General features: G+C 39.2%; 1 protein-coding gene across 1 annotated transcript in view; it reads right to left on the bottom strand.

The window, feature by feature from the left end:
• Nucleotides 1-12,358, bottom strand: part of PTPRO (protein tyrosine phosphatase receptor type O) — a 265,891-nt gene that overhangs the window by 91,525 nt on the left and 162,008 nt on the right. The window contains exons 5-7 of the mRNA XM_055571060.1: nt 10,713-11,156; nt 8,728-8,889; nt 4,660-4,856 (exon numbers count right to left, since the gene is read on the bottom strand). Of these exons, the coding sequence (XP_055427035.1) occupies nt 4,660-4,856; nt 8,728-8,889; nt 10,713-11,156 (803 nt within the window). The remainder of the gene's footprint in view (nt 1-4,659; nt 4,857-8,727; nt 8,890-10,712; nt 11,157-12,358) is intronic.

The raw sequence follows: 12,358 nt of genomic DNA, 5'->3' as shown, positions 1-12,358 counted from the left end.
ACCAAATCTCATGGGTGATGGTAATCAATAAAGCAGTGATCCTGTGGTACAGGTGATGAGATGAATGTAGGGAAAAAGTAGGGAGAAGGAAAGTATGAGAGAATAAAACATTGTGGTTAATTATTCATCTGTGTTTGACTTTAGAATCACTCTTATTTTTGAGCTGCATTTTGAATTTTCGATTTAACATAATCACCATACCACTGAAAAGAGAACTGAAGAAATATTATAATTTCTTTCCCTCTGGATAATGGTTGCTTTAAGAAATAACCTAAGTCAGACCAGTGTTGGTGAGAGCATATTCTGGATTCCTCTCTAGGCCAATTTTTGAGATTTTTGAACTGATGTTTCCTTCTTTGAAAATATAGGTGTGTGTGATGATGATGATGATGTAATGATGTAATACTACCACAATCCTCTTCTGGTAACTGAGGTAACACCTAGAACAGCGGTCCAGTTTCTGCCCTCTACTTTCCCTCCTTGCCTACAATCTTCAACAGTTTCACATTTGCGTTTCAAAGAAACCACTGTCAGCAAGCAATTAGACCAGACTTTTCTGGTTCATATATAATTTACACTATCTCTCTACACTTTTAGCCTTTGGCTTCCATGTATATGGAGGAGGAAATGGTAACCCACTCCAGTATTATTGCCTGGGAAATCCCATGGACAGAGGATCCTGGTGGGCTAGAGTACATGAGGTCGCAAAGAGTTGCACACAACTGAGTGAGAAATGAGAAATAGATTTAAGGGACTAGATCAGATAGACAAAGTGCCTGATGAACTATTGACAGAGGTTTGTGACATTGTACAGGAGACAGGGATCAAGACCATCCCCATGAAAAAGAAATGTAAAAAAGCAAAATGGCTGTCTGAGGAGGCCTTACAAATAGCTGTGAAAAGAAGAGAAGCCAAAAGCAAAGGAGAAAAGGAAAGATATACCCATTTGAATGCAGAGTTCCAAAGAATAGCAAGGAGAGATAAGAAAGCCTTCCTCAGCGATCAATGCAAAGAAATAGAGGAAGACAATAGAATGGGAAAGACTAGAGATCTCTTCAAGAAAATTAGAGATACCAAGGGAACATTTCATGCAAAGATGGGCTCGATAAAGGACAGAAATGGTATGGACCTAACAGAAGCAGAAGATATTAAGAAGAGATGGTAAGAATACACAGAACTATACAAAAAAGACCTTCATGACCAAGATAATCATGATGGTGTGATCACTCACCTAGGGCCAGACATCTTGGAATGTGAAGTCAAGTGGGCCTTAGGAAGCATCACTACAAACAAAGCTAGTGGAGGTGAAGGAATTCCAGTTGAACTATGTCAAATCCTAAAAGGTGATGCTGTGAAAGTGCTGCACTCAATATGCCAGCAAATTTGGAAAACTCAGCAGTGGCCACAGGACTGGAAAAGGTCAGTTTTCATTACAATCCTTGAGAAAGGCAATGCCAAAGAATGCTCCAACTACCGCACAATTGTACTCAATTCACACACTAGCAAAGTAATGCTCAAAATTCTCCAAGCCAGGCTTCAGCAATACATGAACTGTGAACCTCCAGATGTTCAAGCTGGTTTTGGAAAAGGCAGAGGAACCAGAGATCAAATTGCCAACATCTGCTGGATCATGGAAAAAGCAAGAGAGTTCCAGAAAAACATCTATTTCTGCTTTATTGACTATGCCAAAGCCTTTGACTGTGTGGATCACAATAAACTGTGGAAAATTCTGAAAGAGATGGGAATACCAGACCACCTGATCTGCCTCTTGAGAGATTTGTATGCAGGTCAGGAAGCAACAGTTAGAACTGGACATGAACAACAGACTGGTTCCAAACAGGAAAAGGAGTACGTCAAGACTGTATATTGTCACCCTGCTTATTTAACTTATATGCAGAGTACATCATGAGAAATGCTGGACTGGAAGAAACACAAGCTGGAATCAAGATTGCCGGGAGAAATATCAATAACCTCAGATATGCAGATGAAACCACCCTTATGGCACAAAGGGAAGAGGAACTCAAAAGCCTCTTGATGAAAGTGAAAGTGGAGAGTGAAAAAGTTGGCTTAAAGCTCAACATTCAGAAAACGAAGATCATGGCATCCAGTTCCATCACTTCATGGGAAATAGATGGGGAAACAGTGGAAACAGTGTCAGACTTTATTTTTCTGGGCTTCAAAATCACTGCAGATGGTGACTGCAGCCATGAAATTAAAAGATGCTTACTCCTTGGAAGGAAAGTTATGACCAACCTAGATAGCATATTCAAAAGCAGAGACATTACTTTGTCAACCAAGGTCCTTCTAGTCAAGGCTATGGTTTTTCCAGTAGTCATGTATGGATGTGAGAGTTGGACTATAAAGAAGGCTGAGCACTGAGGAATTGATGCTTTTGAACTGTGGTGTTGGAGAAGATTCTTGAAAGTCTCTTGGACTGCAAGGAGATCCAACAGTCCATCCTAGAGGAGATCAGTCCTGGGTCTTCATTGGAAGGACTGATGTTGAAGCTTAAACTCCAATACTTTGGCCACCTGATGTGAAAAGCTGACTCATTTGCAAAGACCCTGATGCTGGGAAAGATTGAGGGCAGGAGGAGAAGGGGATGACAGACATGAGATGGATGGATGGCATCACGGATCAATGGACATGAGTTTGGGTAAACTCCAGGAGTTGGTGATGGACAGGGAGCCTGGCGTGCTACAGTCCATGGGGTTGCAAGAGTTGGACACCACTGAGCGACTAAACTGAACTGAACTGAACTGAGCGACTAACACTAACACTTCTATGTATAAGATATGTAACTTAAGATATGTAACTTATATGTAACATTAGAGGGAAGAAGAAAAATCATACCTGAGAGCAGTCAAGTTCTAGTCATGTTCTGGGGCACAACACATTTTCTATCAATGTGAAGAGTCAGTCGTGCTGGGTACACTCAGGGAAGGAAGCTAATAAACTGCACAGTGAGCTGTGATGACTAGTTAATCTGTTTAGCGTGTTTACTCTTTAATTCAAGCCGAGAGGGTAGCCTCATCTTCATGCTGGGCTTATCTCAGCTCTCTAGGGTTTTTGAGAGCTCCAAAGGCCATGATTCCCGAATTCATCTTCTTAATTTAAAATTTCTCACCCTTTGAATTGCACGAAATGCCTGATTTTAATGGAATAAATGGAAACACTCCAAATAGCTTCCACACAGCAAACACCTGTTTTGAGTGCATATTCTATTTCCAGCATACTCCACATAAATTAATAATTAAACTTTTTTTGCCTTTAAGCAAGAAAAGATTGTGTTTGAAATAATGTATATTAATGCATATATACGGAATTTAGAGAGATGGTACAGATGAGCCTGTTTGCAGGTCAGGAATAGAGAAGCAGAAGTAGAGAATGCATATGTGGACATGGGGTAGGGAGTGTGAGATGAACGGAGAGAACAGCATTGACATATATATACACTGCTGCTGCTGCTGCTGCTGCTGCTATATACACTACCATATGCTAAACAGACAACTAGTGGGAAGCAGCTGTATAGCACAGGGAGCTCAGCTGGATGCTCTGTGATGGCCCAGAGGGGTAGGATGCGGGGGAGGTGGTGGAGGGAGGTTTAAGAGGGAGGAGATATATGTATACATATAGCTGATTCAGTTCATTGTACAGCATTAACTAACACAACATTGTAAAGCAGTTACACTCCAATTTTTAAAGTATTGTGTTTGTAAGACACTAAGAATCAGTTTCTTTGATCTTATGGAAAAAAAAAAAAGTAAAACCTGGTTTAGGAAAATAGGACTGGCTGCAGGCTTCCAGTGGATGTATTCAGGGCATCTGAGAGCAAAGTCTGCTTAGATGCCCAGGTTGGTGGTTTCATTCAGAACTGATGACGGGGCATGGCAATTCATTCTGGTAGTCACGCCCAGAACTACAGATTCCCAGGTTTCTCCACCTCCCCCACCTACCCCTTTCACTCAGCTAACTGCTATTTGTCCTTTAAAAGTCTCCATTTATATTAGTGAGGAGATTGTTTTTCACTTTATGTACCTGAAGTTTTTTCATTGGTTTTTTTTCAGTGAGCATGTATTACCTTTATAGTTAAGACAACAAGGAAAAATAGAAAAAATAAAAAATCTGCACCAAGTAAACAAATCTCCACTAAACCTTCTGCTTCATGTCTCCTCCCCTAGAAGGTAAAGTTCTTCTGATTAGTTTTCAAATCCTTTTGCCCCAATCCATATTTATTCATGCCCTTCTTTCTGTGAATTCATATAGCCCCACCGTCACTTACTTTTAGCCTAGGTCTTATACTCTGCAGTAATAACATGTGTTCTTACTATTGTTCTCTCTAGACTATAAAGTCAGCAAGAGCAGGATGTATAAAAATTGTCTAGATTCCCACCATCTCCTCCAGTACCCAGCACATCACAGGTGCTCAGGATATGTTCTTGAACGAGGAATGGAAGTAAAAGGAAGACGGTAGTTCTAAGAGAGGAAAGGAAGGTGACTGTGATTGCAGAGCCTTGCGTATTGACTTCCTGGCTCCTGTATCCATGATGCACCAGGGAGACCTTGGCACAGCTGCTTGCCACGGTGGCACCCTGGCATCTCCTGCGAGGCTGGGCTGCAGGAGGTGAGTGAGCCTGACGGGCCCTTCCTTTCCTTTACCTGAGTGCAGTACTGCTTTTCCAGCCTCTGGCTCTCCTTTTGTTTCTGGCAGGTGAGGGACACCACAGACACGATGGTGCCATTGTAGTTCTCTTGGGGAGACGTCCAGGACATCAAGGCAGTGGTTGAGCTTAGGACGTGGACACTCACGTGCTGGGGTTTCTCCGTGAGTTCTTCAATCCATTCTCCTGAAGGACCTGGATGTCAAATCAGAGCACAGGGGAGGTTTCAGGCTGAGCAGGTTGAGATTGACTATAGTTTTAAAAATTAAAACTGTTTTCCTTTTGCCCTTACAAAGACATTCCAAGTCAGACTGGCAGCCAGACTGGCAAGTCTTCACATCCTCTGCTTAGCTACGGTCTCCACTGGGTGACCTCCCCATCGACCTAAGCAACAGCCTGGTGGCAGCAACGAAACCAATTCTACTGAGAGACAGAAGCTCCACTTCATTTATAACATGCCTCTGAGATTATTCTGGTAACTTCTACACTAGACAGAGTTTACTTCTCTTTAAACAAAGAGTGTGTGTGGCGGTGTGGTTTCCTGAGTGTTTGTGATTCTTTTGCTGTTAGGATCTTTGGGCTCTAGAAATAATTATGTTGAGATTCAAATTAGCCTCTACTGCAATCCTGTGAAGAAAATTTTAAATTTGGTGACAGCAGGATCAAAAAGCAGAGTGTGACTCCCTTAGAGAAGAAATAGGCAACAGAAAGGCTCAATTATAGAAGCTGGTGGAAACCTGGGTGATAATTTAAGGACACGGTGGGATCCTCATTATAAAATATCTCCCTAAAAGTGCCCGCCATTAGCTTTGTTCTTTTAAATTTCCAAAGTGGTTATTAGCACAGTGCCTGACACATAGTGAAGACCCAAGAAATGGTAAGGTGATTATTATCTCCTGAAAGTCCCTGTTAAAATGCAAATGTGCAACTTCTTTTATTTGCTTAGGATACATTTCTCAGTTCTCTCAATAAGAAGCTGTATTTCTGGAGCCCAGGAAAAGGGGAGGAATAAGTGACTCTGCTGGGGAGGGCAGTCTCAAGCTCATGGGAAATGGGGCAAAGAAAATAAAAATAATATAAATGATAATAATAATTACAATGGCAAAGAGATGTAGGACTCACTGTTTGCCAGGCTCTTTTAAGCTTATTTATGTTTACATATTTTAATTCTTTAATTTTCTTAACTAAACTTATAAGTACTGGATTGGTTTCAGTTTCAGATGAGGAAACTGAGGCAGAGATAGAATAAGTAGAGCTGGGATTCACACACAAGAAGTTTGGTTTCAAAATCCATGCTCTTAACCCCTGTGTGAAACTTCCTGGAGCACTATGAAACTGTGAGAAGGATGCATCTGGAAGCAGGAAAGTTGGTCCCAAACTCAAGTTTTGCTCATTATTAGCGATACAACGTTGGGCAAATGACTTCTCTGAATCTCAGTCACTGCATCTGTCAAATGGACAAATCATAGAACGTTAGGATTGGAAAGGACTTAAGAGTTCCAGTGTGGGTTACTGATGGGGAAATTGGGGCCCAAAGATGTGAATGACCTGCCCAGTGTCACAGAGCGAGTATTGAGAGACAACCTGGGATTCCTATCTCCTGGGCCAGGGCTTTGTGTTAGCTTACCAAGATGCCATATGATTAGTCTGCTTTACAAGACTGTTGCTGGGATCAAATGAGATTGTAATGTATTAGAAAACTATCAAATGTGAAGTGTTATTACTTTTACAAAGATCTGAGGTTGTGGGGGCGAGGGTGGATGGAGGCAAAAAAACCTCACTCATTTAATGGCTTTATAATAGGATGGACCTGATAATCAACCCAAGGTAACAGGTCACTGCAGACTCCATGGAAATGGGCTCTGCTACTAAAGATTTCTAGAGTCTGATTCTCCTTCTCACACTAAGTGGCTACAGTTTCTGTGTCTAAGTTTTTTTTTTTTTTCCCACCTAAAAATGGAGATAATAGCAATGCTCCCTTCAGAAGGCTTTTGGGAGACTAATGCAAATTTCTACCTTAATTTTCACCTCTGAGGAAAGCCTTCAAAACTACATAAATACAGTATTCTTGTAAAATCAAAGGTATACACATAGTATACCTGAATAACTCATTACTGCAAAACAGAGTATCTGAAGCTCCAAACAGGTTATTTTATTGGCAAAGAAACAGCAAAATTTCTAGTACTCTATATTTTCCTAAATGAATATTAACATGCATCTCTTCAAAAGAATCATATTTGTGAGCAATTCTGACATTCTCAGCAGCTCTGGTCAGTTTGGATACTCTAAGAATAAAGTGCCTATCACTGGAAAGTGATTCAATAAATATTTGTTGAATGTACAACAGAAATAATAAATAAGCAAAGAGTATAACCCCAACTTAGGGTTTTATTATGTGGCATGAAAAACAAGAGGTACCCAAATAAAATCCATCTAGAAAAATATCACACTCAGAGATAAGCTCTGTACTGTAAAGAATCTGCCTGCAATTCAGGAGACCTGAGTTCAGTCCCTGGGCCAGGAAGATCCCCTAGAGAAGAGAGTGGCTACCCACTCCAATATCCTTGCCTGGACAAACTCATGGACAGAGGGGCCTGGTAGGCTACAGTCCATGGGGTCACAAAGAGTTGGATGCGATTGACCGACTAACACTTTCACTTCATTATGAAACACAGTAGAAATTCAGAGCAGGGAAGAGCTAATGGCCTGAAGTTGTGGGAGTTTTCCTGGAACTTGCAGTGGGTCTCTGCTGGCAGACAAGGGAATCTCTGGGTTAATGAAACATTTTAAGCCTCATGGGAAGAACTCAATACTAAACTTTGCTTTCATTCTCAAATGATGCCATGTCAAAGATCTCCTGTAACTGACAGACATGTAGGCTGATCACGGATTTTTTTTTCTGCTTGTCTAGTGGATATTTCAAGCCTTTTCACAAATGGTGACATTTTTGATTTCCTTAGAAAAATTGTTATATAGGGTATTTTCAACATTTTTAGGCTGCTAAATAAACTGATTTCTCTCCTCTGCCCTCCTCCTTTTTATCTTGCCTGTCTTTTTGAGGGTCATTTAGTGAAAGGTGGTATTTTGCCTTTGGAGGAGGAGATAACATATGGTGATCATCCTTCTCGGAATGAAGTTTTTATCCATTGCCTTCTGGGTTTTTTTTTCTGCTGATCAGAGGCACATTAACTCTGGATAAGCTAGGAAACAGATTTTTGGCCTCTAAACTTTTGGTAAGCATAGTCAGATTAGCAGAAAACATTACCTATGTGCACTATTTGTATAGCTTTCTGAGGCTAGTTATTGGCCTGCTATTATCCCTGATGGAATCAGTAGAAGCTGCCCTAAGACTTGGTATTGGTATTTTCATGATGCTATAGCTTCATTGTTGTCGTTTAGTCATTAAGTCATGCCTGTCTTCTTGGGACCCCATGGGCTGTAGCTCACCAGGCTCCTCTGTCCCTGGGATTTTCCAGGCAAGAATACTGGATTGGGTTGCCATTTCCTTCTCCAGGAGATCTTCCCGACCCAGGGATTGAACCTGTGTCTTCTGCATTGCAGGTGGATTCTTTATTATCTGAGCCATCAGGGAAGTCCCATACTCTATCTTAGTTTGTGCTAATTTTTGGAGAGACCACCTAGGTCTTACTACATTTGAATCTCTGCTTCTTTCAAGCTCCTCAAACTCAATGAGCCTTTTCACACAGTTCAAAAATACCAGTTTTCATTATGGCTTCAAACAAAAGTCCTCTTTCCTCAACTATGTGTCCATGTCCTTGGAGGGTTTGTTACCACTAGTGTGAAAGGTCAGTTTAACAAATGTTCGATTATCTCAATAATAAAAAAAAGATCCTCAAGTTAAATCCCGGGGTAAATTTGCTACTATGAAACATACATATATTTTCTCTGCTGTCAAAAATCACATGGATTTGGGCCTCTCATGACCTTGAAGAATTCTCAGGGTCTCTAAGGTTTGATGAATAATTGATGCTTAAGCATCATTCATCACACCAGCTCCATTGTTCTAGCTCCTCTGTAAGTGCAAAATAATCTCTTTGGTACTTACTGATATAAAAACTGAGTGATTTTGCTGACTGACTGTTTCGAGTTTCACAAGATCCTGAGGAACTAAAGGTTGTCACAGATAACTTATATTTCCCGGGCTCCTTCAGTTCTGCAACAAATTCATGTGCTTCTTCATCCACTGTCAAATATTCAGTAAAGTTTTCTAAATCATATATAAAGAAGAGAATATATATGAATTGATATCTGGAACAGCCTTGGCTATAGACAAGTCAATTAATTTTTTTAAAAAGTATTTTCTTATTTTGCCTCTTTCCCTATGTCAAGTTGAATTATACCTCCAAACTAAAATTGCTATTGAAAAAAGATGGTTAAGAGTTCAAATTGTTTTCTTACAGTACTTTAAAATAACAAAATTAAAATACAGTGTCCAAATCAATAAAAATATGGATAAATATATACTGCATTCTTACATACTGTCAGCAGTAAAATGATACACACGAAATGGAAGTATAATGTTAGGAGAAGATAGCAATGATCAACTTTCTCATTTGGATATAAAGAATTAAAAGAAACAGTACCAAATGTTGTGCAAGTCCTTTGTGATAACATTAAATATCCATAATTGTCTTAAAATATATTGAATTATTTTCTAGTTAGAAATAATCCTCTGGGTATATTTTCTGACACATTATATTTTGCTTCATTGGCTGACTTCCAGAAATTTTAAAAGTAAAAATGATTTTTACATTGCTTCAAAGTCCATCTCCTGCTGCTTATTACTTCATTTGAAGTTTTTTTTTTTTTTATCATTTGGTGACCAGAGTAGCCTTCAACAGAACACACTGCAGTCAGATAAAAGCATGATTGAACTTTCATGGAAAGAGGCATTACAAAATATTCTAAGATATAAGACCTTTTTTTCCAGAGACTATATCGAGCAACAGAAAAATAAAAGACTAAGGGAACTTTTTACAAATATAGGCAATTTTAGGCAAATGTTAAGACTTTTGACTCAAATAATTGTAAATGACAAAGGATTTCAATTTTATATAATATTTGGGTATTGTTGGTTGCTCTATACTCCAGTATAGAGGAATTCACAAATCTTGTATTTCATTCTATTGGATCAAACAAGGGCAAACAATATGTCATCTATGAGACTATATGATTTGAATACCCTAGCATGTAAGTAAGGCTGTCAATTTAACCTCAAATTTTGACAGCTTGACAACCTTTGCCACTCAAACTACTAGACTGGAGAGCAAATAATGAATTATGTCATTATAAAAACAAAATAAACAACAAATAACTATGAAAATCTACCAAACAACAATTCAGATATGATTCATGACCCAAATTTACTGAATGCCATGGCCCTATTTTTCATAAAGTAATGGGTTAAATATAAAGAATGTCTCTTGGCTGCTAAGTGAATACAATATATATAATATAGTAGCTAGAGTGGGAATACCAGTTGCTATGTATTTTTATTCTACTACCAGTCCCTCTTTGGAAAAATGTGAGTTGTGCTGGTTCCAAGGGAGCACCCCCAGAGGGGAATAAGACTAGCCTGATGAGCAGAACACAGGTCTGATACTCTAGGGAAAGTAGCCATGTTGTCAGCAAGATTCTTTCGCTGCATGCTTCACAAGTTTGTGTACTGGGAAAACAGAACACTTCTCCAGGATATTCTGTAATTTGTGATGGTTAGAAATTTAATTCAAAATCTATTCAAAGTTTCCTCAGTGGCCTGGGGGAGGTGAAATGTCAGCAATAAAATATGTACAATTGCCTATACTTGGCGATGTGTGAACTACCCAAACCAGGTTCTGACCCAATCTGTTCATTTTCGTTTTCTGGTTTCAGTCTGCCTTGGGATAGTCAATATATTCTTCATTTTCTCTACCATTTTTCTTTATATCTTAACTGTCTGCCTGCAGTCTTTCTTTCTAAATGTAATTTTTAAAAGTTCCCATTTCCTTTACCTTTGCACCATTTAAGTCCTCTGATTTCCTAGTACTTTACCTTCTCTTTCTATGTGGATATGGAACCCATCAAAGGCAGTGGGTGGTTTTGGTGGTAACCAACTCAATATCATTTGTACAGGGAAAGAAGAGAAAGAGCTGGATGCCGATTTCTCCATCTCACTGAGTGTCCTGTTGTTTTCGTATTCTGTGGGAAGCACACTGACAAATTCATCTTCGCTTTCAGGAGTCGCAGATGCACTGTCCCACCAATATGGCTGGGATGTTGTTTCGAAATCACTGCTGTTAAAATCAGGCCAACCAGAAGAAATGTTGCCAGAGGGAATTTCAGGAATGTCATCTGTAAAATGGAAGACTTTGTCCTTTCCCCTTGTATCTTGTGACCTCATGAATGATTCCTCTGGGAAACTGCCGCTCTCTTCTTCCCAGTTGTTTTTGTTCAAGTTCACTATACGAACTGAGATATTCCGAGGTGGATAAGGGGCTGTAAGAAAGAGAATTATCATTTTATGTATTTTTAAACTACTATAATGAATACTTTATTAATGAGTCAAACATAAAAGCAGATTCAGAAAAAAGAGTTTAATTGTACTTTTACATCAAGAACAAGTGTCGTTTCAAGTACATGTCTACTTAAGATTTTGTACATGATGCGCACACATTATCGTATCATCAGTCACACTTCAGATACATTAAATAGTGGTACTATGTTAGTCAAAGTGGTGACTGAATCACTTCCAAAGTAGAGTTACATTCATATTTTTCAGCTCATCACAATCTCCTTTCTAAAAAACCGAGTCTCTGTCACTAGATCTTTTTTACAAAAAAGCAACTATAGTGTCTTACAGCTATCAAGACTAAAAATACTCCCTATGACATAGTTGCACTTAGGAGAGTTGCATGTTGAAATTACCTTAGGAATTTTAATACACATGTTGCAAATATGGCTTCGCTTCTAACCTCTCAAAATGAAAACTATGCCCACAAAATAAGTTTATGAATTATGGAAGTATGCTTTTCTAGTGGTAGAAAATTATGAAGGCCACTGAATGGTCTCTACCTACAACAAATTCTACATATCTTTCAAATAGCAACTCAACACTCACCTCTTAGGAGCTTTTAATAAAAATTAATCTTTCGCTCTTTCATGCTGCTATATATCTTTGTGTGTACATGCTCAGTCACTCAGTCGTGTCTGACTCTTTAATAATATTTATTGCATTCTACCTTGTATGATTGCCAATAGCTGTTTAGTTGCTAAGTCATGTCCAACTCTTTGTGACCCCATGGATGTAGCCCATCAGACTCCTGTCCATGGGATTTCCCAGACAAGAATACTGGAGTGGGTTGCCATTTCCTCCTCCAGCGGATATTCCTGACCCAGGGATTGAACCCATGTCTCCTGCACTGGCAGGCGGATTCTTTACCACTGAGCCTCCAGGGAAGCCCATGAGTGCCAATAGTACCTCTACCATTTTTGAGGCCAGGAAACCATTTCAGCGGACTTTGTCTTCATCTCTCCAGTACTTTAAAAATCTCCCAGGGAAAAGATGCTCAAACAGTTTCTTTACTTGAATAATGAAAACTACAAGTAGAATCTTAGGTGTTGATGTGAGGTGAATAAAATATTAATATTTAGCTGAAATAGTTTCTTTGTTTTGGCCTAAAGAATGAGAATCATGACAT

The sequence above is a fragment of the Bubalus kerabau genome, chromosome 1 (genome assembly GCF_029407905.1).
Source record: "Bubalus kerabau isolate K-KA32 ecotype Philippines breed swamp buffalo chromosome 1, PCC_UOA_SB_1v2, whole genome shotgun sequence".
Classification (NCBI taxonomy): domain Eukaryota; kingdom Metazoa; phylum Chordata; class Mammalia; order Artiodactyla; family Bovidae; genus Bubalus; species Bubalus kerabau.
Note: the sequence above shows the minus strand (reverse complement) of the source record. Positions and strands in the feature narration are given on the sequence as shown.